The sequence below is a fragment of the Sceloporus occidentalis genome, unplaced genomic scaffold (genome assembly GCF_023333645.1).
Source record: "Sceloporus occidentalis isolate IW3139 unplaced genomic scaffold, rSceOcc1.0.p SCAF_8, whole genome shotgun sequence".
Classification (NCBI taxonomy): Eukaryota; Metazoa; Chordata; class Lepidosauria; order Squamata; family Phrynosomatidae; genus Sceloporus; species Sceloporus occidentalis.
This window is the reverse complement of record NW_028316988.1, coordinates 12,232,805-12,259,448: the sequence shown is the minus strand read 5'-3', so window position 1 is coordinate 12,259,448 and position 26,644 is coordinate 12,232,805. Positions and strand designations below refer to the sequence as shown.

The following is a 26,644-nucleotide window of genomic DNA, read 5'->3' as shown; positions in this document are numbered from 1 at the left end:
GTTGTAATAAGATCCCTTTCATTATTATTATTATTATTATTATGCAAAGGGATCTTGTAATAACACATTTGAAACTAAATGAAATAAGAAGCTGACAGCAGAAGTTTTGGTAGATTGAGCCTCCTTCCTCAGATGCACTTTGAAGAATAATGGTAATAATAGTAGTAATTATTATAATTGTAATAATAATAACAATAATAACAATACAATGACGATGATGACTTGAGCCGACTTCCCCAGATGCACTTTAAATAATAATGGTAATAACTATTAATAATAATAATATTATGGTGGATGGGGATCTTGTAGCTCTTTTGAAAGAAAGAAAGATGCTGGTAGGAGCTTTCTCAAACTTGAGCCTACTTTCTCAGAAGCATTGAAAAATAATGGTAATTAATAATAAAATAATAATGATGATGATGATGATGATGATAATAATAATAATAATAATGGACTCTTGTAGCACCTTTGAGACTAACCGGGAACAAAAAGATGCTGGTAGCCTGAACTTTCCTAAATTTGAGCCTTATTCCTCAGATGGACTTTGGATGATGATGATGATAGTGATGATGACAATGAATGCTCCTAATACTGGTAGAACAAAACAGCAGTGGACTATTAGTACCAATAAGGATTAGGATCAGGGTTGCTCTTATCCTTAGGGGCAGGAGCTCCGAGTGAGAAGGGAGGTTTTCCAGGGGTCTTAATTCCCTTGTTATTTAACATGGTTTTGATCCTCAAGAGGCACGATGCTTTGCAAAAGTGCCAGCCTTTGATCTTGCTTGCCTTTTGCAAGCCGCCTGGGGTCCCATCCTGAATCAAGGTGGAAAGGAAAGCGAGACTCCATTCCTTGTTTGCAGAAGGGATGCCGGCGGGTTTCTTTTTCCCTTAGAAGGGGGTCTGAGGAAAAGACCCCCCTCCGCTCCAGACCAGCCTCAAGGGAAGCCTCAGGTGGCCCCAAAACCTGGGCGCCTCATTTGCACCATTTGGGGTCAGGATGCAAAGATGACAGAGGTCTGGGTCCAAATGGGGTGGAGAGATGCCCAGGTTGTGGGGATGGAGATGGGGCCAAGCGGCTTTTGGGGAAGGGGGCTTTGCTTGGTCTGGGTACAAGTTCCACGCAAGAGAAGGCAAAGAGAAGAAAGAGGGGCAGGCAAGGAGAAAATGGGGATCTGGGGGGGGGGGGCAGGGTTGTTCCTTATAGTTTTTGAAAACCCACCTCTGAACCAACCTTTGGGGGTAGAGGATTCGGGAAGGGTCATTGTGCCAATGGATACCATCCTCAGCCTTTGGGATGCCAGGCATTTTCCAAAAGGCTTATGGCAACCCCCTTAGTTTCTCCTAAGGTTTTCCTAGACAAGGAAAGCCCCTCAGAGGTGGTTTTGCCAGTTCCTTCCTCTGGAACAGAGTCTACAGCCCCTTTATGGAATCACATCCAAGGGCTAACCACTGCTGATCCTGCTTCGTTTCCAGGCTCAGACCCATCTGCTGCCTTTAGAGCAGGAACAGATCTATTCCTCAGTAAAAGGGCTATCTGCACCCAATGCCAAATCCCAGCTCCTTTACTAAGGCAGAAGTTAAGAGAGAGAGGAAAAGGAAGGGAACAGTGTTCACTTAAGGCTGGCCGTCAGTCTTCCCCTCCAAAATGCCTTATAAATACTTATAAATACGTACAATCCTTTGCTCTATGACCAACACGGCTACCCTGGATATTATATTTACAGGCACTCTTGCCCCAAGAGATAAGGCCAGATTCCTTACAGCTACTTGCAGTCAGTCTGATTTTGTATTGATTTGGCATTAATCTTTGAGAATCTTGCACACATTCCTTATTTGTTTCAGTCTTTTGGGAGGGGGGGAGGAATAGTGCCTTTTTGGCCAAATGAAAGCATACTGCTCCCCAAAGGCGGTGAAGCTGCAAAGGTAGCTTTAGGCGCTGGAAACTTCCACTCTGCGGCTCAAGGGGCGTAGGATTTGGGGTGTGAAGTGGACAGCATTGCACCTTTCCTTTCTGCATGGATATCCATGCAAGCGCTGCATCCGATAATAGCCAGGGCTGGTTTAGGGATGGCTTAATCCCTGCCATCATTCCTGGCTCTTGAAAGCCATACAACTGTGGTTAGAAAAAAAGCAGCTCTTACAAAAATAAAGGAAGAAAACAACCCAAAACTCCTATGAAGAATTGTGGGATTACTTGGAGGGGAACCATGGGGAAGTTGTGAGGATGGGTTGGTGGGTGAGGTTTTCTAAAGGCATCCCCTTGGAAATAACAATTCTGCACCCCAAAGAAATTTCCCTCTTGCCCCCAATCCTGGCATTGCAATTGAAAACGTCACCTTTAGCCTTTAGAGTTGAGGCACCCAAAGGAAATTCAGAGCAACCCAGGAAGGCGGACGCAGCAAAGAGGGGGATTCTAAGTGTGGACGACTTTCAGTGTTTTGCTGCAAGGCTAGAAATTTGAGGACAAGGACAATTTCATTTTGGGCAACAGAATTATTTCTGGAGGGAGGCAAAGCCCTCCTTTAGTCGACTCTCTATAGCTGGGCTGAAGGCATAGTTATTACGCAGCAATCCCTTTGTCTCTCTGCTATGCATCAGCCCATCCAAATGTATGTTCATCCATCGGGTGTTGTATGTACAACACACACCGTCCACCCATAGTACCCATATATTTGTGAAGCAATTAACACAAAAGCTCAAATGAACAAAACGTTTCCGTTTCTTCAGTGGCTGAGTGAGCTGCACATCTTTACTTCTTCCAAAATATTCAAAACAACGAGAATTGGTTAGGCACGGTTATATATTGTAAGATTATCCGATTCAGTGTAGAAATGAACCTAACTAATGGTATGGCTCTTCAGAGATATTCATTTCTATAGTCTCTGCAGTCTGAAGCTCACAACATCCAACCCCCAAAATGTTTTTATTTCTCACTGATTTCTCTCAAGACCATTAATTTCCTCCTGTTCTTTGAGGATTTTAATTCACTTCTTGATGATAATACAGTGGACCCTTGTTATCCGCTGGGGTTTGGTTCCAAGATCCCCCGTGGATAACAAAATCCACGTATGCTCAAGTCCCATTAACTATAATGACAGAGCAAAATGGTGTCCCTTATAAAAAACGGAAAATCAAGGTTTGATATTTGAAATTTATACTTTTTTTGAACATTTTCAAACCGTCGATGCTTGAATCCGTGTATAAAAAATCCGTGTATAGGAAGGGCCGACAATAATGTGGAAATAAATAAAAGTCAGAAGAAATTGTGAGTCTGTGGATGGATAGTTGTGGTAACGGAAAAAGATCTGTAAAATGGAATTAAAGGATATATAGTCAGGATTCCTACTCAGTTTTAAAAAGCAAAATGTAGCATGTCTTTTCTTGAACAGTTTGATGTGTACCTTTGGTTGGTGGCATACAAATCTCTGTGAAAAACTGTAAGCATAGATGTTGGATTCTGTGACGGTTGACTGAAGTGTGGACTGTTGCTTGTGACGAATAGTGCAGGTTTTCCAGTGACACAGAACCTTTCATCAGGTTAGAACCAAGAAAGGTGGTTGGTTTCTATCAATATGGAGCGGAGTGGATACCCCTGAGCAGAATATTTGAGAAGTACGTCTTGGATAAAAGCAGAGTCCTGTTGATTTTTGCGGCGCTTGATAGTTCATCATCTGAAACCAGTATATGGATTACGTAGCCTCAAGAGTGTCAAAATGTCTTGAGAGTTCCCTGGAGTTTGTTCTTGCCTTGCCTAGACGGTTTCAACAATATTTCTGTCTGGGACAGGTCTGGTTTCTGAAAGTAAGATACTCGCTTCTTGGAATTTAAAATATTTCTTGTTTTCTGTATTGTGTGGATCTACTGGGGTTGTCAACGGATGACAGATGTACAGTGTGATCATATACAAGCCTACTCAGAGGTAAACCCATCTAAGATGAATGGGGCTGGCACATTTGTCTAGGAGTAAGCCCTACTGAAGACAATGGGACTTATTTCTGAGCAGACATGACTAAGGTTGGACTGTAAGGCTGCCTTACATCTTATCTACATGTACTTGGGACTTCAAATGAACTCAACAGTTCCGTTAGAGGTAATGCCATGGATTGTCCACTGAGCTGAGTTACTTAAAACCAGCTCCTGGGAGCTCTTGACACTGACCTGACCTAAGTCACCATTGTTTAAATTAAACACATCCTGGGTGTTAAGATCAAATGCAAATGGTAGTTTAAACCTGGCAGCAGAGATGCCTTGTTGTCTAGATCAACCCACAAGGACAATACAACAGGATTAGGTTTTTTTGGGGGGTGGTGGTTTTGGTGTTGATTTGGCCTCACAGTGTGGCCTAGTGCCTCAGTTTCCCTGCTGGGCCAGTGTGCATTGGAAGGATGTTTTAGTCCAGAGAGAAAAATCACACAGTTTACTCAACAGAGGTCAAACCAAAGAGAAATGTGTAAATACGTATTTTAAAAAACGAAGCGGCTCGGTTACCTTGATAATTCTGGTTTTAACTGATCTGCTTCTGTACCATTCACCAAATCAGTCTGTTGGTATTCAACCAAAACTCAGACTGGAAATAAATTCAAAGAGAAAGAGTTACAAGTTCCTTGACTGAAACACGGCACATAACATCTTCATAAACCTGCAACTTTAACTTAAATACTAATTCTATCTAATAAGAATATTTTTAATTGTTAGAAGAAAAACTAATGTTAAATTAAAGCTCTAGTCCTGGTATGTTACTTGAAAAAGAGATGTAAAATGGCAATATTAAATAGCTCATGTCCTTGACTGGTTTTTAAAAACTGCCCGCTCCGATTAAAACTGTGTCTGTCCCTTCAAGTTGCCTGTTGACTTATGGCGACCCCATGCATTTTTCCTAGTTTCCTCATAGGCAAGGGATACTCAGAGGTTAGCCCTCACTCCGGCTCAACTGAAATTGATCAAACTAATTCCTAAATTGAGAAAAGCTTGCAAGGTATTTGCATGGAAGAAATAGGAACACTGCACATTTAGGTGAAACTTCTTCCCCTCATTTTGAGGCTGCCTTTGAAAGTACGAAGAGCATTCCCTTCTCAGGGACCGGAGCTTTTCTGAAATCTGTTGCAGGAATGAAAAATCAATTAACGCGTCTCTTTTGTTTGCGCAGCCATGTAAACCAAGCATCGTGCAGTCGGTCTGCTTCACTCTCCATATGCAAGAGATTATAAAAACCTCAGCTGCGCCATCGCTCTTCCTGCTTTCTCCTCTTGCACTGGCATTGGTTTGGCTCAAGCGATTGTTTAAAAGTTGTGTTTTAAAAAAATTATGAGGTTCTCTCCTGATTCTGTTACCTTGATCATTTTGGTTTTAATTATTATATTTCTGTAGCATCCATTAATTGAGTCCTATTGAATTTAACAGCTTAAACTGGACATAAATTTAAAGCAAGGGATAGAGAGGTGATGGATGGATGGGTGGATGGATGTTGTGTGCCTCCAAGTCATTTTTAATTTATATCAACCCTAAGCCAAACCTATTATGAAATTTTCCAGGACAGATTACTTCAGAGAAGACTGGCCCTTGTCTTCCTCTGAGGCTGAGAGAGTGTGACTTGCCCAAAGTCATCCGGAGGTTTCCCTGGACAAGTGGGAATGCAAACCTTGGTCTCACAGAGTCCTAGTCCAACACCCAAACCACTACACCATGCTGGCGCTCCAGATAGTTAGTTAGCTAGTTAACTGGTTAGTTACATGCTTCTCTACTGAAACAGAGCAAATAAGATCCTGTGCCAAGCATGGCAGGCTCTGTTAGAAGTGCCCTTGGGCAAGATCAGCGCCAACTCAGATGATACATTCCAGGTTCACTTTGGTTGCTTTGTTCCTGCCAGTGGTTTTCGGACCAAGGCCTTCCGAAAGAGGCCCTTCTCCATGTTGTTAAGCACAAAGGATGAAGAAGCAGCCAGAGAGGGATGGACTTGCCAAAAGCCGGCTGCAGTTCTTGGAGCCAGTTCCAAGAAGCCCGTTTCTGTTGATTTCCCTCCTCCTTCCCCCTTTTGGTCCAAATCCAGTGGAAATTCTTCAAAAGACTTGGGATCTCATTTCCTGAAGGTGCTGAGTGCTTCAACCTGCCTTGCTCTGAATAAAATGAGGGGAGGGAGGCAGGGATCTTGAGATTTTTGAGATGTGGTTCGACAGTGGCTCCTGTCCACCTTAGCCAGTGGAAACAATGGCTGGGAGTGCTGGGAGTTGCAATCCAACCACATCTGGAGAGTCTCAAGACTTCCACCCACTCAGCTAGCTTCCCCAAAGATGGCTGGAACTGAAAAGACGGTTTAGTCCCAAAACTCTCCTTTTACTAGGGATTATAGCTACCGGAGATAAAATGATGACTTTGTCTCTCCAAATAAGAATTTTGCCACCTCTTCTTCTTCACTCTGCAAATTGCTAGCATTGCAGAGAGTGAGATGGTTGCCAAGATTTGTTCAGAGATGGTTTGCCTTTGCCTTCTTCTGAGGCTGAGAGAGTGGGACTTGCCTTAGGTCACCCAGTGGGTTTCCATGGCTGAACGGGGGGTTCCAACACCAAGTTTCCAGATGGTTCAAACACTATGATTCCATCATCATCATCATCATCATCATCATCATCACCATCATCATCTGGAATCATATTATCTCTCATAGTGACCTCCAGTTCATGGTCCAACACTCAAGCCACTTTGTTGGCTCTTGTAAAATAAGATACTGTACTAACAGGTTTATACACAGTGAGTGCTCCAACACGCTTGCATGCTGATGGCACCTTTCCTGTTTCTTTCCTTTCTTCCCCAGCCGGTTTGGTACAAAATGTGCCCGCTGTGGGAGGCAGATCTATGCCAGCGACTGGGTCCGGAGAGCCCGGGGCAATGCCTACCACTTGGCATGCTTTGCTTGTTTCTCCTGTAAGAGGCAGCTGTCCACCGGAGAAGAGTTTGGCTTAGTGGAAGAGAAGGTCCTCTGTCGGATCCACTACGACACCATGATAGAAAACCTCAAGCGCGCGGCAGAGAACGGTATGTGGATGCTTGCAGATAATATCCATTCATGTGAGGAGAAAGCCAACACATCACTTTATAAAAATGTGATTCTAATTTAAATAGTAATGATAAAAAGAATTTTTTTAAAATCCTCTTGCTTACTGTCAGGCAGAGAGACCTTTTCCTCCCATTCCCCTTTTTGAAGGGCTGCTCTGCATCTGGCATATTTTTTGCTGGAGTTTCCAAGGCTTTCATTTCTTGAAAGAAAGCCTTCATGCCTTTCTGGAATCTGCTCCTTTAAGCATGCTGGCATGTCTTTGGACTTTAACCACGTGGCATGCATTTTGTCTGAGTGTCTGCTACTATGATTTTTAAATCACTCCCAAACTGAATCCTTCTCTCAACTTCCCAGAAGCTGGAAATGTTATCCTGTGAGCCAAGCTATCTGGGGTGAGTCTGGGATTTATAGTCCCCCAAAGTAACATTCCCAGCCTCTGGAACTTCCTTCGAAGTTTGAACTGATCCCCACATTTATTATCTGTCTGGATAGTGATGTCTTTCGAAAACACATCTTGCACCAGGTCCTAACCATCACTCAAGACTATCATAGGTATCCCTGGAGAGGTCACAACTTTGTCACTACAAAATTAAAATTGCAAAGACATGTTTGGGTCTGGTACAGATCGTCTTGTGAAGCCAAGGCCAAGCTGAAGCTGAGTCACTTCCAATTTCTGAGCATGTGTTGTGTTTATTCATAAATTGCTATGGTTGGAAGTTCTGGGCCACGTACCGGATTCTGTGCTTTTCTGCTAGAACGAGAGTTATTTGGGATACGTAGAGCTGACGTCTTAGGGTGCCCACATTTCCCGTTTCCCCTCCAAAGAATGTAGATTTTTCTCATCTTCTCTTCATGTGATCCGTCTCCAGCTCTGGCGCTCTCCTCCTCCTCCTCCTCTGAATTAATGCGCCTACAATTCCCAAGAGATAAAACTTTGCCCAAGTGTCAAGAAGTTGTCTGATTTTTCATTTCTTTTTTTCTGAGCCTGTGCAAGAGGCGGGCATATGGCAGGCCATTTTGCACAGCAGATGGAAACGATTTCAGAGGGGAAGACGACGACGACGGGTGGGGGGGGATCTGAAAATGAAAATAATCAGTGTTTCTGTTTACAAGATTTAAGCAAGGAGATGAAAACAAAATCAAAACAAGATGCCGGAGTGGGCAAGGGAAGGGGACGGCTGTCTGTGTCGGGCATTTGCGGTGCACCCAGCCTGCTGTGGCCCGACGGCTTGAACTTGGACCCGGGTTCGGATGCTCTCTGGGCTGCGGAAACTTGCTGGGTGGCCTTGAATCCAGTCGATGGGAGTTTCCCCTTGACCTCAGACCTTCCATCTGTAAAAGGGGAGCGCAAGATGGAAGGAGCAAGTCAGAAGGGAAGTGGACACATAGTCTTGCCCTTGGCATGACTGGATCGAGATCGACAGCAGCTGGATCTGCCAGTGAATCCGCTCTGGGCTTTAGTCCAGACTCAAGCTATGCAAAGTGCTGAACCCTTCACTCCAGGTAAACCTGGAACCTTTACAGTTTGGACTAAAACCTGGAGCAGAATCACCATTCCTCTGACATGGGAACTACCAGCGACTGCTGGACTAGACCCAGTGAGGGCCTCTGTTTTTTCTTAAGGGGCAGGCAGCAGCGCCGTGTTGAAATATTTGCAGCATTATTTAACAGCAAGAAAGAGTCAATCATGGATTTTCGTTCAATATTTTCACCACTATGGAGTGCCACGCATGTCGTCTTCAGATTCTTTTAAAATTCTTTCCGGCTTCAGCCAACACTTCTGCCATTTGGGGGCAAAATCTTCTTGCCCTGTCTCTGGTTGCATAGGAAATAAGGAGTTTTACTCCGTGTGCCTTTCCTGCAGTCAATGCAAACTCCCTCTGCATACACCCCAAAAACAGATGGGCATGCTTACCTTAAATAAATGCTTTGGGGGGAGATAATGGGGTGATAATTATTAATAATTGTGGGTCAAAAAAACATAACCAACACAAATGCACTAGATTTGTTGGGGCAGATTTTATCCCAGATGATACCCAGAATAAAACAAAACCAATGGTAGGTGGCTGAAGTATACGATCATTGTTACCCTGAAGAGGGATGTTTCAGGTCTTCTAAAACTGTCTCGTATACACAACCATGTCACAAAAAGCATCCAAGCTAGGTCTAGGTCTGTGGAAATTCTGCAAGAAAGTAGGACTACTGAGAAGCCAAAAATCTCTGCTTGGATGAGGGCTTACAGCAGAAGTGAAAGCTGAACCCAAGGTTTGAACAGAAGCATCCCATCATTTCCCATTTGCTGGATTGCATGATTGAATCCTGAGCTCTTATGGCTCCAATGAAACTGAACCCATGAGCACGTGAATGCAACTGGGAGTCCAAATCTCTCTTTCTCATTCTCTCTGCCGGCGGAGACAAGTTGGCCTGACTCAACCCAGTTGAGCCATCCCAGTTTGGAAGTGTTGGAACAGTGTCTTCCCCTAGGAGAGGCCCAGCCATGCCCTGCCTCTCTCAGTCCTTCCTCTGGCTCTGGATGCCAACTCTCTGGAGGGCAAGGAGTGTCAGCAAAGGGGACATGGGGTGGCCAAAGGCCAGCTGGCAGCTGGACAGGGTGGGTCCGTGCCCTTTCCTTTTGGCTCTTGGCAGAGGACATAAAGGTGAAGGAATTTTTTTTTTAATACCCCACAAACCCAACGGCACTTCCATTTAGCGCATTATGTTTCCTCCGGGAATTTGCAAAGCGGTTTCGCCTGCGCACACATGAGGGTTTTCTGAGAGAAGGGAAAATAAACAGATGGTACTGAAGCTGAATCTCATTAATCATCCTACAGCAATGAGTCGAACTGCTAAACAAAACAAAAAAATTATAAAAAAGGGGGGGAGTGGAGAAAATTCCTTCAACTTGGGCCAAAATAATCACATCCCAAATCTTGCCTCCAAACCGAAACATCTTGTAGGGCAAAGGGAACGCCTGAGCCAAGCGGCTGATCGATCCTCACAGCTTCTGGAGTCTCTCGCGATGGCCGGCTTTGCATCATGGTTCATCCAGTGCTTTTTATATTGTTCTGTTTGTACCAAATGTTTGTGAACATACTATGTCTGGAAGAGTAATTTGTGGAATATTGAGCAGCAGTAAAACTTCTGTGAGGGGAGTGAAAGATCAGTTTGGCTAAGGATGGATGGACCCTACGCAGTCTAGAAGGGACAGTAAGCCTTTGGAAGGAAAAGAGGCAGCACCTGCAAAGGTACATGGGGAGAAAGACTCTGGAGGAGCCATATTGTTGAGGAGTCATTGTGTTTACATCAGATGCTGTAGCACTGTGTCCTTGGTAACCCACCATCTTGTCCTGAATAGAAGTCAGTGGTTCAACTGTAATTGTCTTGCATGAGCAAACTGAATTGGGGTGGAGCAAGATCACTCTGTGAGTCTGCACAGCAGTACTTTTCACTTCTAAAGTTCTATGATTCTAGGTAACTCAGCTTCTGCAGTGGGGGTGAGGTTCATCCATCCTTCTTTTGCAGGGAACGGCATCACATTGGAAGGGGCAGTTCCTTCTGAGCAAGACAGCCAGCCCAAGCCGGCCAAAAGAGCCCGGACGTCCTTCACGGCGGAGCAGCTGCAGGTAGAGAGCCTGGGTGGGTGGCTGAGGCAGGGATCTCAGCAGAGGTTGAGGATGGGCCTGGATCACTTTCTGCTTATTGCTGTTCTCTCAGGTCATGCAAGCACAATTTGCTCAGGATAACAACCCGGATGCGCAGACCCTTCAGAAACTGGCCGACATGACGGGGCTGAGCAGGAGAGTTATTCAGGTGAGGCCTTGAGCTCTGTAATAATGGCAACCTAAAGGGATTCATTCTTGGCCATCCAGGACCGAAGATTCCTAAGGTGTCCTTGGGCTCTTGACAGGGGCCAGTGAGATGCTCAAGAAACTCGCAATGGGACATAATAGAGATTTTAATCCTGTTGATATTGTTGTTCAGAGTTACAGAATGCCAATGAACAGTCTGTGTGTGGTAGTGAAGGTCACAGATTGCTGCCCAGCAGTCTACTTTCTGTAAGAGAAAAGAAAAGGCAGTTTCATGTGCAGAGAACATGGGGGACTCCTCACAACAGTCCTCTGGGATGATGATTCTGTGTTCCAGGTTTGGTTTCAGAACTGCCGAGCGCGGCATAAAAAGCACACGCCCCAACACCCGGTGCCGGCATCTGGAGGTTCCCAGTCTCGCATCCCCTCCGTGTTGCCTGATGACATCCACTACTCCCCCTTCAGCAGTCCTGAAAGGGCCAGGATGGTGACGCTTCACAGTTACATAGAAAGTAAGCACTGGCCCAATGTGCTTAAGGCAGGGTTTGGCTGACTCTGGGAGGCCTGGATCCACTTCCCGGACCATGGGACCATTGGATGGCCTTTCTCTGCACATCTGCCCTTCTGGCACAGCACATAATGTGCTTGCTTTCCTTTGAACTATCCATAGTTGATGGCTTGTGGGTCTGCGGCATGGAAGAGTAAGGGCTAAAGCTGCCTTCTCATTCGCAGGTCAGGTACAGTGTGGGCAAATGCACTGCCGCCTCCCCTACGCTGGCCCTCCTGTGCACCTCAAAGCCGACATGGAAGGACCCCTAGCAAGCCGGGGGGAGAAGGTAAATGCTATTCAGCTTCTGCAGTCGCCACTGCTGGTTGTGAAGGCCTAGAGTCCTCCTGTGACCTGATTCTGCTACTCTTTCCCTGTCCAGACCAGACCCCAAAGCTAGTGCCCTCCTGAGCTGTATGTGTGGGGGGCTTTCCATTCAGGCCTTCGGTTGGCCATTGTGAGGACAGAAATAGAGAGGCCCTGGGGCATCAGTTTAGCCCATGGCCCTGGCACCAACACTATCACGACAGCATAGCTGTATTTCTTGGCCATCTTCTGTAGTGATGTAAATCCTTGATTTCCTCCATGTATGCAAGGATGAATAATCAAACTAGTTCCTCTATAGTATTCTTCCTATGTTCAAATGTATTTGAACATGTGTCTTCCTGAGTTTAAAAAACAACAACTATTTTCTGTGAAAAACAGGAAAGTTTCCACACACAAAAACCCCACGTTTTTCCCTGCAGAATAATTCTAACACAACACTTTGGGCTGTTGGATACCAGGAGAAAACTGCACAAACTTCTTGCTGGTCTATTATTCTTCCTGAAGGAGGTTCTCAGTTGTCAGGAAATACTAGGGAATGAAGAACTATGCATACTTCTGAGGTCACTGAGTCTCTGCCTTGCTTTTCTTTCCTTTCTGACAGGTCATCCTCTTTCAGTACTGACTATTTGTGCTCCTCCTGATCTCCGGGGGATTTGTTCATGGTAGGATTTGTTTTCAGTGACACTGCTGCTCAACCATGTGCCATGCAACCCATGGCAACTCAGCACAGTAGGATGGCCAATGCATAGGCTGCCAGAAGAACCCACTTCCGGTATTCCTTCTGATCTGGCATCTGAACCTCGTAACCAATCTCTGGCACCACCACTGCAATCTCTCAAGCACCTGGTTGTGTTCTCCACTTGGTCCTCCCTTGGGATGGCAACTTGTTGGCTGACAAAGACTTCAAGGCAGCAGTGTCCTCTCTGATGGAACAACTCAAACCTACCAGCCCTTATGTTGTTCTCAGCAGGGAAGGAAGAGGGGAGGAACTCACTTGTGAAGCTCAAGCTGAGGATGGGTCGGCCTCTGACTCTTGACCACATCAAGAAGAGAAACTGAGTTTCTGAAGCTAAATTGTTCACAATCTTAAATCTGTGTAACAATCAGGTTGGCTGACCAGTCTGTTTGGCCATCATACAGAGACCTGGAAAGTAAATTGTTTCTTCTCCCACTCCATCCAATAATTTTGGTAGCAGAGACTATGGACCTTGGCCTTTCAACTCTGAGGGTTGTTTGACTCTCTTTTGTCAAGAAAATGCCTGTCTGTCCCTTTAACAGATAGGAGTTTGCAGCTCTGAAACCCAAATGCTGGTAATCTGTAACTGGGAGAAACAGGTGGTTCTCAAACAAACATATATACTTTTTAACCCAACCACACAGTAGCAGAAAGATGAGCTATAGGGAAATTAAAAAAAAAATCTTTTCTAACTCCTAGGAGCCAGATTCAAATCATCAGGGTCCAGGTTACTAGGGCGAAGGCAAGAAAATGTTTAAATATATCTTGGTGTCAGCATGAAAGTTTTGTTTAGGAGACAGGAATGATGGGATGCAAGTCAGTCTTTTAGGGCACAGTTTTGTGAGCTCCAACTGGCACTTGCCCTCCCAAGATTTCTTCCACTATGAAGAGGTGGCTGCTGACATTGTGTGGCGCTGCCTTTAGATCCAAAATGCCTAGCCCTGTGATGTGACACCCCTGCCCCAAATTTGTGCTGCACCAGTGGCATTACCTGGGAACAGGCATTTGAGCAATGGTGCTATTGTGTGAAGCTGTTTAGGGTCAATGTTTCTGTGCTTCTAACTCTCATGGTCTAGGTTTGTAGTCTAGACCAGTGTGGGATGCCAATGTGACTGTGAGCACCAGGAGGGTTCCTTGCCTTCTGAAAAATTTTCTTGTGCCTTTGAAGGCAACATGTAAAAACAGAAAACTAACAGCATGCTATTTAGCAGCCTTTGTCGGTGGAGGGTGGATAGGTACAAGAAAGACAGATGTGCAGCCCAGTTCTAATCAAACTGATTTAAAAGTCTCAGCTGAGTTCTGCTCTCCCCAGGAAATGAGCCTAGGAGTTATTCCTATTCCTGACACTCGGTCTGGATTAGGCACAGAATATGGACTGAGAGAGTTGTGGCTTTCACATGCCCAAAGGTGGCATCAAACAAAACAGCAGTCGCACAAGGGGCCCACTTGGATAGGGGCACAGTTTTAAAAATCCTTTCTGCACTTATTTTTTAGAGTCACAGTTTTAAAAAATCACTGCTCCACTTAACCCCCCCCCCTCGATTTCTCCCGCATCTGCTGTTCAACATGTCATCTTAGAAAACAACATAACAGATAGCACCATCTTCCTATGGAGAAGGCTTGCCATAATAGTGCCCTCAACGGCTACCCTGGATGCAGTGCACATTTGTTATCAGCAACTGAACGAGGCATGAGCTGAAATGTGATAATTTATATTTAAATTCTCTTTGTTAATCATTCTAAGGGTGAAAATACTACTCTGTGCTCCACACCATCCCTCCTCTCCAACCCTGCAGGAAATCTTGGTCTGTCTTCCTTGCAAAAGTCAGGAAGCAGCCAGGGATGGAGGCTCTTACCATTTGAGAATTTTGTTTGGGCTCTGCCAGGTTTACCCCCCCCCCTTTTTTTTAGGGTGTTTTCCCCCCTTTTTTTGGCTGCAGTTCAGTAGCTCCCCCCCCCCCAGAAGTGGACATAATCCATCATTTAATCAAATGATGCCTATGGAAAACAAATTACTGTCCTGAGAATGCAGGGCATCCCTCTAATGAGTAGGCCTAACTTCTTTTTAATCCTGGCCACAGTAACTTGGTGGAGCTTTGACCTATGGGTTTTCTCCATCTGCACAAACTAAAACTAATCTTAAGTATTCTGACAACTTAAAAATGGAGCAATCTGAAACATGGCTGCTGAAATGTTCATACATAGTTTGTTATGAGGCAGAAAAATCTGCCTCTTAAAATAAATGGTTTCATTTTGATTTTTTTTTAGTGTAAAAAGCTCAGGTTAGTAGTCCTTAAGGCTGAAGAAAAAGTGAAATTTGGTGGAACCTCAGAAAGTACAAACATTAAGAATGATTCCCAATAATTAGGAGAGCAAAATTTGAGTTGCATGAATAGATCCCTGCTACTACGTGATCGCAGAAGGAATCATGCAAATATATGCAAATTGACTTGATTTCAATAATGAATACATGTTGGGTTTGATGGGGTTGTGGAAGGTAGTGCTCCGTCCTCCTCTTCTCCCCTACCTTTTCTTTAAAAAAAGCTTGGGTTGGTGTTATACTCCAGAACAAGGAGGGTTTAAGAATCATGGAATAAACTGGGCTACAGGGCTGCAAACTTCAGAGATGCCAGATAACAGCCAAGCCTCACAAGGCAATACCAGCCAAGGGCAGATAACACAGCCAAACTTTTCTTGAAAAAGAGCAGATTGTTTTTTTGTAGCGTGTTGCAATTGTGCATGTCTTGGCTACAACAGCTAAAAATACTCTTCCGAAGAGCGGGCCGTCTCAAGATGGATATTTATTTAAAAAAGCAAAAAGAGAGAGCGGTTGAGAGCGAGAAAGAGAGGGGTGGTTGGGTGGGAACTGTAAAGCACTTTTTAAATTGTAAAACCAATGTCTGTTTTTGTTACTTTTACTGTTGTGCTTTGTAAATGTCTTATTTGTGTAATAAATAAAGTTAACGCAAGTCGAAAGTGCTGGCACTTACATCGAGGAAAAAAAAATCCTGGGTGCGATGCCATTTTTCTTTTTGTTTGAGAAATGCCTATGCAACTTTGCAATCCTGCTTGCCTTTTGTTTACGACAACAACCACACTCACTGGAGGTGGCAAAGCGGCTTCGTTCATTAGTTCTCTCCTTGGCAAAGCAGTTATTTAAAAAAAAGCACACCCAAATTCGTAGCTCCTGAGCTCACCGTTATAACAGCCAATTAATAGCGGAACACCAGGGGAAGAAGGATCCACTGGGGCTTGTGGGTGTTCTGTGTGGCGGCGCACACGAGGCTGCCTTTTGAACTAATTCTTTTGTGCTTGCAATGTAGATATAAAAAGCCCCTAGTCGGCTGCATACCTCATGGGAATATATTATAGTAAAGTGCAGGGTGATTAGTTATACAATTTCCTCTTAACGCGGCTGATGAAGTGTGGCTTTACATTTTATTTTGTTAGCAAAGGTAACAAAAACTACCTTAATGGAGAAATTATAGGTGCGGAGTCCTTGCAAAGGAAAAGGCTTCAAGGGAGAGTCTCCTTCTCTCCCTTTTCTTCTTTACCTCCTTGAGACAGAGCTCCTCTTTTGGGCCTATATCCAACGATTTCGTCCCAACCCTTCCGGCAGGTGCGGACAATCCACTCGTGTTCGTCGTCATCTAAAATGTGAAAGTGTGTGTGTGTGGGGGGGGGGGGGGGAATGTGAGACATGAGAAAAGAAGCATCAGATTGAGTTTTTGGGGGTACAATCCCTGCCAGATGTTGCCAACGATCAAAAGAGTGAAGATAACAAAACAAAAGAATCTGGCAAAATCAAACCATCTCTGTGACATTGCTACATAAAAACTAGTTGCACATAAAAGTTCCATTTAGTAATCTTTTAAAAACAGTGCATGCTTACTCAGAAGCACTGAGCTCAACAAAACTTCAGATACATAGGCACAGGATGGCAGACTATTTCATCTCAGTCAGTTTAATTTAAATTGCTTTGCATGCTGACAAAACCTCAGTATAAGAGCCTTTGTTCCACATATTCAAGGAAAAACAGGAGGAAAAAACTTATGGTTTAAAAGCTGAAAAGTATTAGCCATGCATTGTTAAAAGGCCATTCTTACCATTTTTATTCAAATGCAGAGGAGGCCCCTCCCCAAAGAAAGAGCATGCCTTTAGCACCCAAGAAATTTAGTTTTAGTTAGTTCATTTATTCAGCCAATTAATGTCTGAAGCCCTCCTTTGATTGTAGGCATATAAAATCCCACTGCAATCTTGGGCACTTAAATCTTGCCAAAATCAATGACGACTGATACTTTTCGCTTTGGGTTCACAGCTTCACTTCACAGTTCACAAATAATATAAAACAGACTTTATTATTATTATTCAGTGGTTGCTGAATGCCAACGTGTCAATCCTAAAATGTCTTCACTGGGAAATTCTGTTCTGCTCATTTTAACTGGACCTGTTTTCAAAGACACTTTAGATCAAAATCCTCAAAAACAGGACAATCTGGACAACTGAGTTATGATGTTCTCTTGCCCAAGTGCCACTGAAAGAAAAGAGACTAGGAAGCCTTTACCTGGCGCTTGCACGTTTTAGGAGAATGCAAGCTAGACACACACCTTTAAAAAGCTAGCAGTATATTCGTGGAAACAGCACGCAGCCCCAGTGACCAAAAGAGCCCTGGCTTCTGCAAGAGATCCTCTGTTCTTCCTGGCAAACTGCTTTCATCTACAGACATTAAGCTTGCCCATATTACCCTCACAAGAAGGAGGGTAGGCTGACAATTAAATGACTGGCCGAGGGTTATCCAGTGAACTTCAGGGATAAGCAGGGACCCGAATCTGGATCTCTGAGGCTGGTTGCTCAAATGGAAAAAGGCCTTTCAGACTATGCTGTCCTAGTTAACCGTTTTCTTTTCAATGGTCTCACTTTTAATTCTGTTGTTAGTTTAATTATATATTTAGTTTTTGTATGATATGGGTTTCAAAGTTATTATCTGTTTTAAATTTTATAAGCCACTTTGAACCCCAGACTGGGATAAAGGCGAGATATAAATAAACACAGAGGCGTTGTTCAGGGAGGTGACAGCAAAGGAAGACGAGGGAATTCACCCCTGAGTAGTGAACATCACTGAGGAACTGGGACAGCCGTTCACTTTGGAAAACAGGAACCAGAGCTTGGAAAAGTTAACTTTTGGGAACAACAATGTCCAGCTCACTCTCCACCTTCCCCAGCATTGGAGAGCTCTGGGAGTTGTACTCAAAGTAGCGTTTACAAGCCATAGGGGATGCAGGCTAGGCTACGGAGCTCTTCCCACAACTATGCCACCTGTGGCTTTGAAGGAAACACAGTGGCTGAAACTGGGCAGACCAGCCAGGAAAGACCTCAGCTCTTCCAAATGGACCGGGAGGACAGGAGGAAGAGCGTCCAGGCCCTGTGGGGAGCTAAAGAGTTAATGGAAGAGCAGCACACGTTGTGTGCGTGCCCGTGTGTGTGCACACTAGTCCTACTTTTGCCGCCCTGAAGGAGGAGGAGGCCTGGTAATCGCCCCTGTAGTTGTTGCCGGGTGTTTGAATCAGTGCAGCTGCAGCCTCTTCAGCGGTAACCCCTGAAACAAGACAAACTGGGTTTATTGTACTGAATGAGTTTGCAGGCTCCTCCTTGATTGTTCGTAATTGGCGGCCAGGGACTTAACAGCCTCTCGACCACCCTTTTTACACTCTACCTGACTGTGCAGCTAACAATTTAAATCACAGATGCCGATTCTACTCGGAGGCAGCTGCTTGTTAGAGCGACGCTGTCCCTTTCTCGCTCCCTCTCTCTTGTGCCATCATCCCCGGAGGCTTCCGTCACCCTGCCACACCAGGGTGAGTGTGGAGAGATGCACGTTTCATCCATATTTAAAACAGAATTAAAGCCCAGAGTTTGATTAGCACTCCCAGGCGGCAAGTTGTAATTACTTCTTTTTCTTTTTTTGCAAAGGCAATTGTTGGCCTCTATTAATATGAGCGCCAAAGCACATCTTCATCTTCAGATGTTATTTCCTCCATATATATATATATATATATATATATGCAATGATAGCAGGACTCTGTGTGTGTGTGTGTGTGCGTGCGCGCTAGCAACAGAGAGAGAGAATACAAATTTTCTTTACTCAACTGGAAATTATCACTTCGGTGTATTTAGGCAGCTCTTCACGTTGTGGATGACAATCGCACATTGGAGCCTGTCCAGCCTTTTCTCAAAGTTCATTCTTTTAGCGCTGCTTCTTTTCTAGTGGGCCCAATTTGTGCCGAAGCAGGAGCCAGTGAGCTGGAGGGCTTTGTGAAACAAAATGAAACAAGAAATAAGCAAACTAGGTGCTCACGGTGGAAAAGAAATGCAGGTAGACAACTCCTGTCAGCTCTCACAAACAGTCAGTTTTTAATTCCGTGCTCAGCTTTCAACAAGCAGGCATCATAATAACTAAGGAAGGCGCCCTTGTGCTGGGACAGTGGCTGGAGGTTTTCTGTCTTCCTTGCCTGCTGCACCCCAAAAGGGGAAGACTTGTCAACCTGAGAAGAGGCCGCAACCCTTGGGAGGTGGCCTGTGAGGTGCCATTCAGACAGCTCTGCTTTTATCTTTTTGTGGTTTGCCACTGACACATGGGGACCAACAGCTATCCTGGTATCCAAACGCAGGGCATGGAGAAAAGCAAGCGGTGTCAACCAGGGCCCGAGGGTTTTCTTTTATAAAAGCATACATGTGTATTTCATGGACCTAAAAATATCCTTCCATCTGTCTGTCCATTCATCCATTTTCTCATCCCAGAAAGGATTAATACACACACACACAAGACATGATGGTGATTTTCATGAATCCTTAGTCTTTAATGAAAACAGAGACCATTGCTGAAGACCCTTCTTCTTATTCCGTTGCCTTCCTGACCTACCAAACTGAGGAGTGGAAATATAAAAGCACTGTGTAAACCTTCACCACAAGTGGAGTTTTACCCTTCCATTTCCATTTCACTCATGTAATTACAAATTGCCCATTAAGGAGAACTTTTCTAGCCTAGATGAATTTTGGGGGGTACGTTTGTTAGTGTTGTTAGGCGACACAGTTGACCACAAGCTCCAAGGCAGTTCACATCTCAATCCTCTGAGTATCCACAGCAGAGAACTAAAACCCAAACACTCTGTGTTATCCTTGGCAAGCAAAAGGTTTGGAATTTGAACCTCCACAGGTTTCATTCCGGTAATTATTTTCTGGGCCCGGAAACTTCTGAGGATTTGAGACCTCAGTTGTGGCTTCTCATAGACATGAGGCTGATGTATATAGTGATGGGCCATTGGTTCCTTTCCTCTAGTATCGTCTTCTTGAGGTCAAAGGCTGAGCCTGTTCCAGATCAGTTATCACCAAGATATTTTCAACAGGTAAAGCTGTGGGCCAAAGCAAGGTTGCTTCTGTGCCAAACCCCTGACTGAACGCCCACTGAAATGGATCCAGAGAATTGGCTTTGTCCAACAGTGTCCAGGAATAAAAGAGCATCCATCCTTCTCAAAAACTTGATGGAGAGAGAGAATGGCCTAAAAATATCAAGAAATTCTGGGAGGGTTTGGTTTTTTTCCAGGGGCCGTTTTCCAGTCAGCTCTTTCAGGCAGCCGAGAACAGCTCCCTTTTGTAAATAGGTATTAATCTCTTCTCTGGCCTAGCTGGCTGCTTTCACCCTTTCAGTTTTAATAAGCCATGAGCGGCCAGGATCTAAGATCCAACGGGCGAGTGATCACTAGGACCTGTTGGCATTCCTTGAGTGGTACCAACTGAAATGTAAGCAAGAAAACACATTGGCTAGAGTAGTTGTTTGAATCACTAGAAAAGACAGAACACGTTGGTATGGTAGAGGGCAGTAGGGAAAGAGGAAGATCCTATTGCAGATGGATAGACTCCATCAAGGAAGCCATGGCTAACCTGAGTCTGCAAGGGCTATTGATGATAGGATGACTCTCATTCATAGGGTCCCCTAGCCACTTTGCTTAATTGCCAGGGATTCTGGGAGGCGAACTCCCAAACATCTCAAGGACCAAAGATGTAAAACCCCTGGGTTAGATGGATTCATCTGGTGTAAGGAAGATTCCTGTGCTCCAGTGTTTTCTTGGAGAGGTGGCTGGATGCTTATGCTCTGAGCTGTGCAATCTTGTTTTTCCCCCCATCTTCCCCTGAAGCATCTGACCCAGGCAGAAAACAATCAATGAATTGATAACAAACTATTTTGTGTTGCTGCTTTAAAAAGTCCACATCCCATCTCCTCTGCTTGTGCAGCTACGTGATGGAAACCAGCAAAACAATTGGCACAATTTGTTTTGTTCTGTGCCCAGGAGCAGAGACTAAAAGTGCTCACCATTAATTTCTGCAAAAGCTGAACATTCTTGCAAACAGGTCTGGCGCCTATTTCGTTGAAGAATACACTGATTACCAACAATTTCTCGGGGCTTGCCACAAACATTATGTCTTTTGTTGTGTGGAAAAAAAGCAGAATCAACCATCTGGCAAATGCCCCAGAGCTGAAATCTTTCACACGGCTTATAATTCACAATGATTAAATATACAAAAGGGAAAAAAATTCAGAGAGAGAGAGAGAAAGTTATAGCATTATAGCATAGCATGTTGAAAAATAAAAGTAAGCAGTAAGGGACTTTCACTGCTTGATCAAAACCCTGTGCCTTTGGTTTAAAAAGTATCCAAAGAACCGCATTTATTCGCCCTCCCCACTTTTCTTTTCTGGAGAGCAGTTAATCGTTTCAATTTGTGGGAGGTGGACCCTCCACTGAATTTGGAACGACAATGAAGAAAAAAGCAACTGGCGTCTCAATGACTAAATTGTCCTGTGCTTCAAGGACCGCTTTCAGCTCTGGTTTCTAAAGACCCAGGTGTGCTGTCAGGAGGTGCTGGAAAGAGTCAAGGCTCATGCCAGCTCAGGCGAGGCAGGAACCAGGACTCAGCCCTGGCACAGCAGGCATGTGGGCAAAACCATGTCATGCCAACTCTGGGAAACTGCAGCAAGAGCTAGCAACCCCAAAATTCAATGTTGGGGGGAAGAGAAGAAGTAATGAGGAAGAAGGGGTAGGGAAAACCTCAGACCCTTAGCCTGCATTAGGCCCTTCCGGGATCCCAATCTGGTCCGAGTTTCTGTTACAGATTTTCCCACATTCTAAAAGGCTGAAATAACTCTTCTGAGACTTAGATACCAACAACAGGAGCTTTAAGTTAAAAGATGCCGAGTCTTTTGGCCCCACTCCTTTTGCCTTTGGCATGCCCATCACTGGATTATGCCTCTGAGAGCACTGGAATTGAATTTGACCCTCAGGCTGAAAAAAGTTCCTCACCACATATATAAAGCAGGGGTAACCATGGAAAGGGCTGGAGGGTGGGAGTTATGCTATGGCTCATGTCAGTCCCCAACATCTGCAACTAGGGCTGGAAATGACTGCTGCGTGACCACTACCAATCAGTGTGGACAGTACTGGGCTAGAATGACCAGGGGTTTGACTTGATCCAAGTCAGCTTCCTTTGGCCTCAGATAAAGAGCTCCTGTATAAGGTCCCCTCTTCTTTTTCCTCTCATTCATTCCCTCAGCCCAACAATATCTGGAAGGTATTGTTATTGGTTCCAATAAGTGTGTCTCGCCTTGCTTGGTCTTGCAAACCGTTCCACCATTTCAAGGGGATGGAAGAGAAGAAAACAGAAGGGAGGAAGGGAGGGTTAGGGTTAGGACCAAGAAACCAAACAGTCTCTTCTCAAACCCAGCTCTTGAGGAAGGCCGTATCGCTTGGCGCAGAGCTGCGGCGGGTTTTTTGCCAGAGGTTTCTGATATGCTTCCTGCCATCTGCTTTTGATGCTTCCAAGTTCTGGTCGGCCGCCTGACGGGGTTTTCCTCCTCTTCCTGTAAAGGAGCAGTCCTGGATGGGTTCCCTCTCGCTCCCGACCCCTTTCTCGGCTTCTTTCCCGCACAGCCCTGCTCCTTCCCTGCCCATTTTGTCACCTCCGTGGCCTTGAGCCTCCCAACGACTTCTCCTGGGGCTGCAGGAGTTCCTCTGATGTCAAGCAAGTCCTGGTCTCTTTCAATTGTTGTCGGTGCCCTTAGCGGAAGGGACGGACTCTCAAGCTACATCCCTGCTTCACACCCATGGCCCCCAAGGAGAGAGAAAGATCTGGGGGCCGCTCCTGGCTTCTCAGCCAACGAACGGCATGGTCTTTTGTAAACACAGAACACACACACACAATGACGTTTCTGCAGGCCTGATACCAGTCGATAAGTTTATAGTAATAAAATGGAACAAAGGAGGAGTTCAAAGTGGAGATGAAAAAACAAGGGGAAAAATAGATATGTGTATGTGTGTGTGTGCGTTTGTGTATATATGAGAAAAGGAATTCCTAGGCGTTCCTGTCCGGACTGATGGGTTTTCGTTCCTTTGTTTTGGGAAGGTAGCCTGCTTATCGTACTTCATCAGCAGAACTCTGGTATTCCATTATTTTCAACTAGGGCCACCAGCAAGCTGTTAAAATCAACCATTTTGGGGGGAGGATGATGCAAGGAGAAATCAATATACCACAAATCCAGTTTAGCACTGGAGGGTGACAGATAGTACCTACTTCAACCTCCCCTGCTGGATGTTGACGGTAGGAGTTGTAGTCCAACACAGCTAAGGGATGTCAGGATGTGAGAGGCTGTCCTTGTTTCTCTTACACTAAGGCCACTCAGAGCCAGTGTGTGTGTTGCAGAGAGAGGGACCCAGATTCAAGCCCCTGCTTAGCAATAAGGCCAACCATATGATCTTATGGTAGCCAAGTCCTTTAAAGCAGGGGTGCAGAAAGTGCAATGGCTCCTGAACCTTACTTTTATGGGCCCTGAAGTTCCAGTTTTCTGACCCATTCCTCACCCAGATTTGGGGACAATCTGTGTGTGAGGGGTATTTCAGTTCCAATGGAATGCATCCATCTCCAATACCCTCCCCTCCCATTTATGCCAGTCTCAATTTACATCACAAGCACAGGAACACAATTCTGACAAAAATTGAGGCTTGCCTTTAATGCCACACCTTGTGACAATTCAAATCATTATACACTGGTTACAAGTCTGACTCCCATAGATATCATCAGAGGACCTTCGCATAGAGCAGAAGATTAGAATTACCAAGTCAGGCAATGCTGTACTATGTTGCTGATTGAATCAACGACATACCTGCATTCCTCAAAAACCGGTGGAGGTAATCGGTCACCACTCTTGTTTTGGGATTATAAAAACCATCGCCACAGTCATAGCAGCCCATGGGGATGACCCGAGGAGGATCCAGGTTTGTAAGCTGGGAAATGCCTGGCAAATGAGAAGAGACAGAAATCAAGATTGTGAAAACCTAACCTGGGGAGAAAATATACCCAGGCCTGGAAAGCAGAATAGGCAACATCTGTTATGGAGCCCCTGAAAATGGACATGAGGAGAGGTGGAACAATGATGCCCAGCTCTCCTTTTTTGTACCACTTGAATGAAAGGAGGCAGTACAAGTCTTGGACCATGCTGAGACGGATTAGTGGGCTAAATGGGGGGCACTGGACTGAACTGGAATCCTGGAAAGATGGAGGCTCTGTGGATGAATGGATTCCATGTTATAGAATCATAGAGTTGAAGAGACCACAAGGGCCATCCAGTCCAATCCCTTGCCATGCAGGAACTCTCAATCAAAGCATCCCCGTCAGGTGGCCATCCAGCTTCTGTTTAAAGACCTCCAAGGAAGGAGACTCCACCACTTTCCGAGGGATCGTATTTAACTGTCTCAGAACCATGAAGAAGAACAAGGTTTTTCAACAGGGATAAATGGCTATCTTTTGAGTGTGCTTTAGTTGTGTATTCTTGTATAGCAGGGGACTAAAGACTAACTTCTCACAGACTAACTTCTTTTAACATGGATACAGATGTCCCATTTCGTTGGAAAACATAACCAAGGCATTACCTGCTGGTTTCAGGCCCCTGCAGATTTCGGTATAAAACCTTCTGTCATAACCATCACAATAATGCCAGTTCTCTTCTTGATACTCCAACCCATCTGCGAAGGTGTATTTCCCCTGCAAAGGCACGTTTGAGGTCAAGAGTGTAAGAAGACCATTGCTGGGCCAGACCAAAGCATCCTGCTTCCTACAGGGGCTAACCAGAACACATGGGGAAGTCCTCAAGGAGGACATGAAGGTAATGGCTATCTCTAAGATTCTTGGTTGCATTCCAATTTAATGGCGACCCCATTTCCCCAAAGGTCAACAAGGTAATGTCTGTTTTCTTGCGATAGCAACAAATGTTGTTAGATGGTTTGGAACATGAGAGTCATAAAACAACAGAATCAGACTGCAGAGAAAAGCCAATGGGACTGTTGGGAAAAGATTAAAAAATCAGATGAGAACAACAGATTGCCTATTAAAAAGTGGTCTGTTATTTGGTTGTCAAAGTGTGGAGAGAATAGGATGGTCTTTGTTCTGGTGCTTGGCAGATAACAGAGAAGGCATGAGATGAAGATGACAGATATGTAGGACCAAAGGAAACAGTCTTACATTGAACCAGACTTTGCTCTGTCTAATCAGTGATTCCCAAACTCTGGTCCTCCGGGGATTTTGGACTTCAGCTCCCAGAAGCTTCATCCATCTTGTCCAATGGCCTGGGATTCTGGGAGCTGAAGTCCAAAAACCTGAAAGGCCAGAGTTTGGGAATCACTGGTTTAAATCAATACTACCACTAGTAGTGGCTCTCCCGGATATCTGGCAAGATTCCCTCCTTGCCCTGCCTGAAGAGACCTGTTATTTGCTTTTTAGAATAACGAGTATACATCTATATAACTGGTGTTTTTGTGTGCTTTTAATCTGTTTTGGTTTTAATATCCTGCAAACTGCCTTGAGTCTCACTGTTGGGGAAAAGGCAGGATACAACTAATATAGAAATAATAATAAGGTAGTAGTATACCTCTATCGATATTCCATTCTCCCATGTTCCTTCGTATTTGCTGCCGCTGGGGAAGTGCAAGGTCCCTTTGCCGTGAAACATCCCGTCTTTCATTTCTCCGACATACTTGGTTTCTGTGGGGAGTTTGTAGGTGCCGGTGCCTTCCAACCTGCAGAAAGACACAAAGCGGGGATTTGAAGGAATGGGATTGATTCACCTCACCTCCCAGGGATTATTCAGAGGTCTCAAAATGCCATTGGGAATTAGGGGGAAATTAGGGCTCTTGTGTCTCTGAGCCCAGACAAAACGGGACACAAACCAGGCGTCCTCCGTCCGTCCTACATCTATGCGTTGCGCTTTTCCTCACAAAGGAAAATCTTTATTTCCTCACGAAAACCTTACATTTCTCTGCATTGACGTTCCTTTGGTTAGCTTTGGTCCAGGGCTTTCTAGTCTCTTGAGGCCATTTTGAGTTTTGAGCCTGTTCTCTGAGGTATTATTACCTACTCCTCCTCATTTGGCGCCATCCGCCAATTGGATTATAGGCATTCCCTGTACAGTATTCCTTCATCCGAGTCAATGATAAAGATGTTGAACAGCACTGGGCCCACGAGAGAACTAGTCAAGAGCGCTATCGAACCTGGATTATTATTATTATTATATAATTACACATAATTATATAATTATATATAATATAATTATTATATTAATTAAATATGTTATATAACATATATAATTATATAATAATAATTAAATAATAATAATGATAATAATAATACAGGTTATATATATATATATTATAATTTATTATTATTATTATTATTATTGGCGCAGGTGTCACCCTCGCCCTCTCCACAGAGACACGCGAGTAACGCCGTTCACACGTGACGGACACGGGTCATGCTTGTGTTTTTAGGGGCTCTCTGTCCCCCGCGTCTCTCCCCTTCTTCTTCCGCACCTGCCGTGGACGAGCTGCCCGCGGTAGGAGCTCCCAGTGTAGTCCATGGTCACGCAAGGCGATGGGCCTACTAGGCCTCTTCGCGGTACCCAAGCCTCGTCGCCATGGCAACAAGGCTCCTCAGAGGCAGGGAGGTGAGGGAAGATGAGGGGCGGGGCCAACGGGCAGCGGCTTTGTTTCTCGGCCACGCCCCCTAAGCTGGCATCTGATATAGAGGTTGAGGCGGGCAAGGTGAAAAGAAACAGCGCATGCGTGAAGGCCGCCAAACGCAGG

The 26,644-nt window shown here is 44.8% G+C and overlaps 2 protein-coding genes across 6 annotated transcripts in view; one reads left to right on the top strand and one right to left on the bottom strand.

The window, feature by feature from the left end:
* LOC149307938 (LIM/homeobox protein Lhx6-like) overlaps window positions 1-12,350 on the top strand; it is a 16,868-nt gene extending 4,518 nt beyond the window's left edge. Inside the window, exons 4-9 of the mRNA XM_089536834.1 lie at window positions 6,806-7,026; window positions 10,571-10,671; window positions 10,763-10,858; window positions 11,192-11,366; window positions 11,587-11,690; window positions 12,330-12,350. Coding sequence (XP_089392960.1) covers window positions 6,806-7,026; window positions 10,571-10,671; window positions 10,763-10,858; window positions 11,192-11,366; window positions 11,587-11,690; window positions 12,330-12,350 — 718 coding nt within the window. The remainder of the gene's footprint in view (window positions 1-6,805; window positions 7,027-10,570; window positions 10,672-10,762; window positions 10,859-11,191; window positions 11,367-11,586; window positions 11,691-12,329) is intronic.
* Window positions 4,467-26,644, bottom strand: LOC149307937 (MORN repeat-containing protein 5-like). Of its 5 annotated transcripts, none has more exons than XM_089534685.1 (6): window positions 26,372-26,633; window positions 25,435-25,582; window positions 24,440-24,551; window positions 23,674-23,805; window positions 15,934-16,114; window positions 4,467-4,567 (listed from the first exon to the last, which is right to left on the bottom strand). In XM_089534685.1, the coding sequence occupies exons 1-5, from the start codon at window positions 26,416-26,418 to the stop codon at window positions 15,981-15,983; spliced, it is 573 nt and encodes a 190-aa protein (XP_089390811.1). In that variant the 5' UTR covers window positions 26,419-26,633; the 3' UTR covers window positions 4,467-4,567; window positions 15,934-15,980. The 5 variants fall into 5 exon arrangements, 4 of the variants coding, with proteins under 4 accessions (XP_089390811.1, XP_089390812.1, XP_089390813.1 ...); XM_089534686.1 differs by lacking the exon at window positions 4,467-4,567 and adding an exon at window positions 7,734-8,380; XR_016282088.1 differs by lacking the exon at window positions 4,467-4,567 and adding an exon at window positions 18,612-18,772 and having other exon boundaries at window positions 16,034-16,114; window positions 26,372-26,644.

What these genes read in the sequence shown, in the direction of transcription:
- LOC149307937 (XM_089534685.1), bottom strand. Translation starts at nt 26,418, where the DNA reads ATGGACTACACTGGGAGCTCCTACCGCGGGCAGCTCGTCCACGGCAG. An exon ending in GGGCAGCTCGTCCACGGCAG is followed by an intron (nt 25,583 to 26,371) that starts GTGCGGAAGAAG and finishes GTCTTTCTGCAG; the next exon opens with GTTGGAAGGCACCGGCACCT. An exon ending in CCGGTTTTTGAGGAATGCAG is followed by an intron (nt 16,115 to 23,673) that starts GTATGTCGTTGA and finishes TTCACATTTTAG; the next exon opens with ATGACGACGAACACGAGTGG.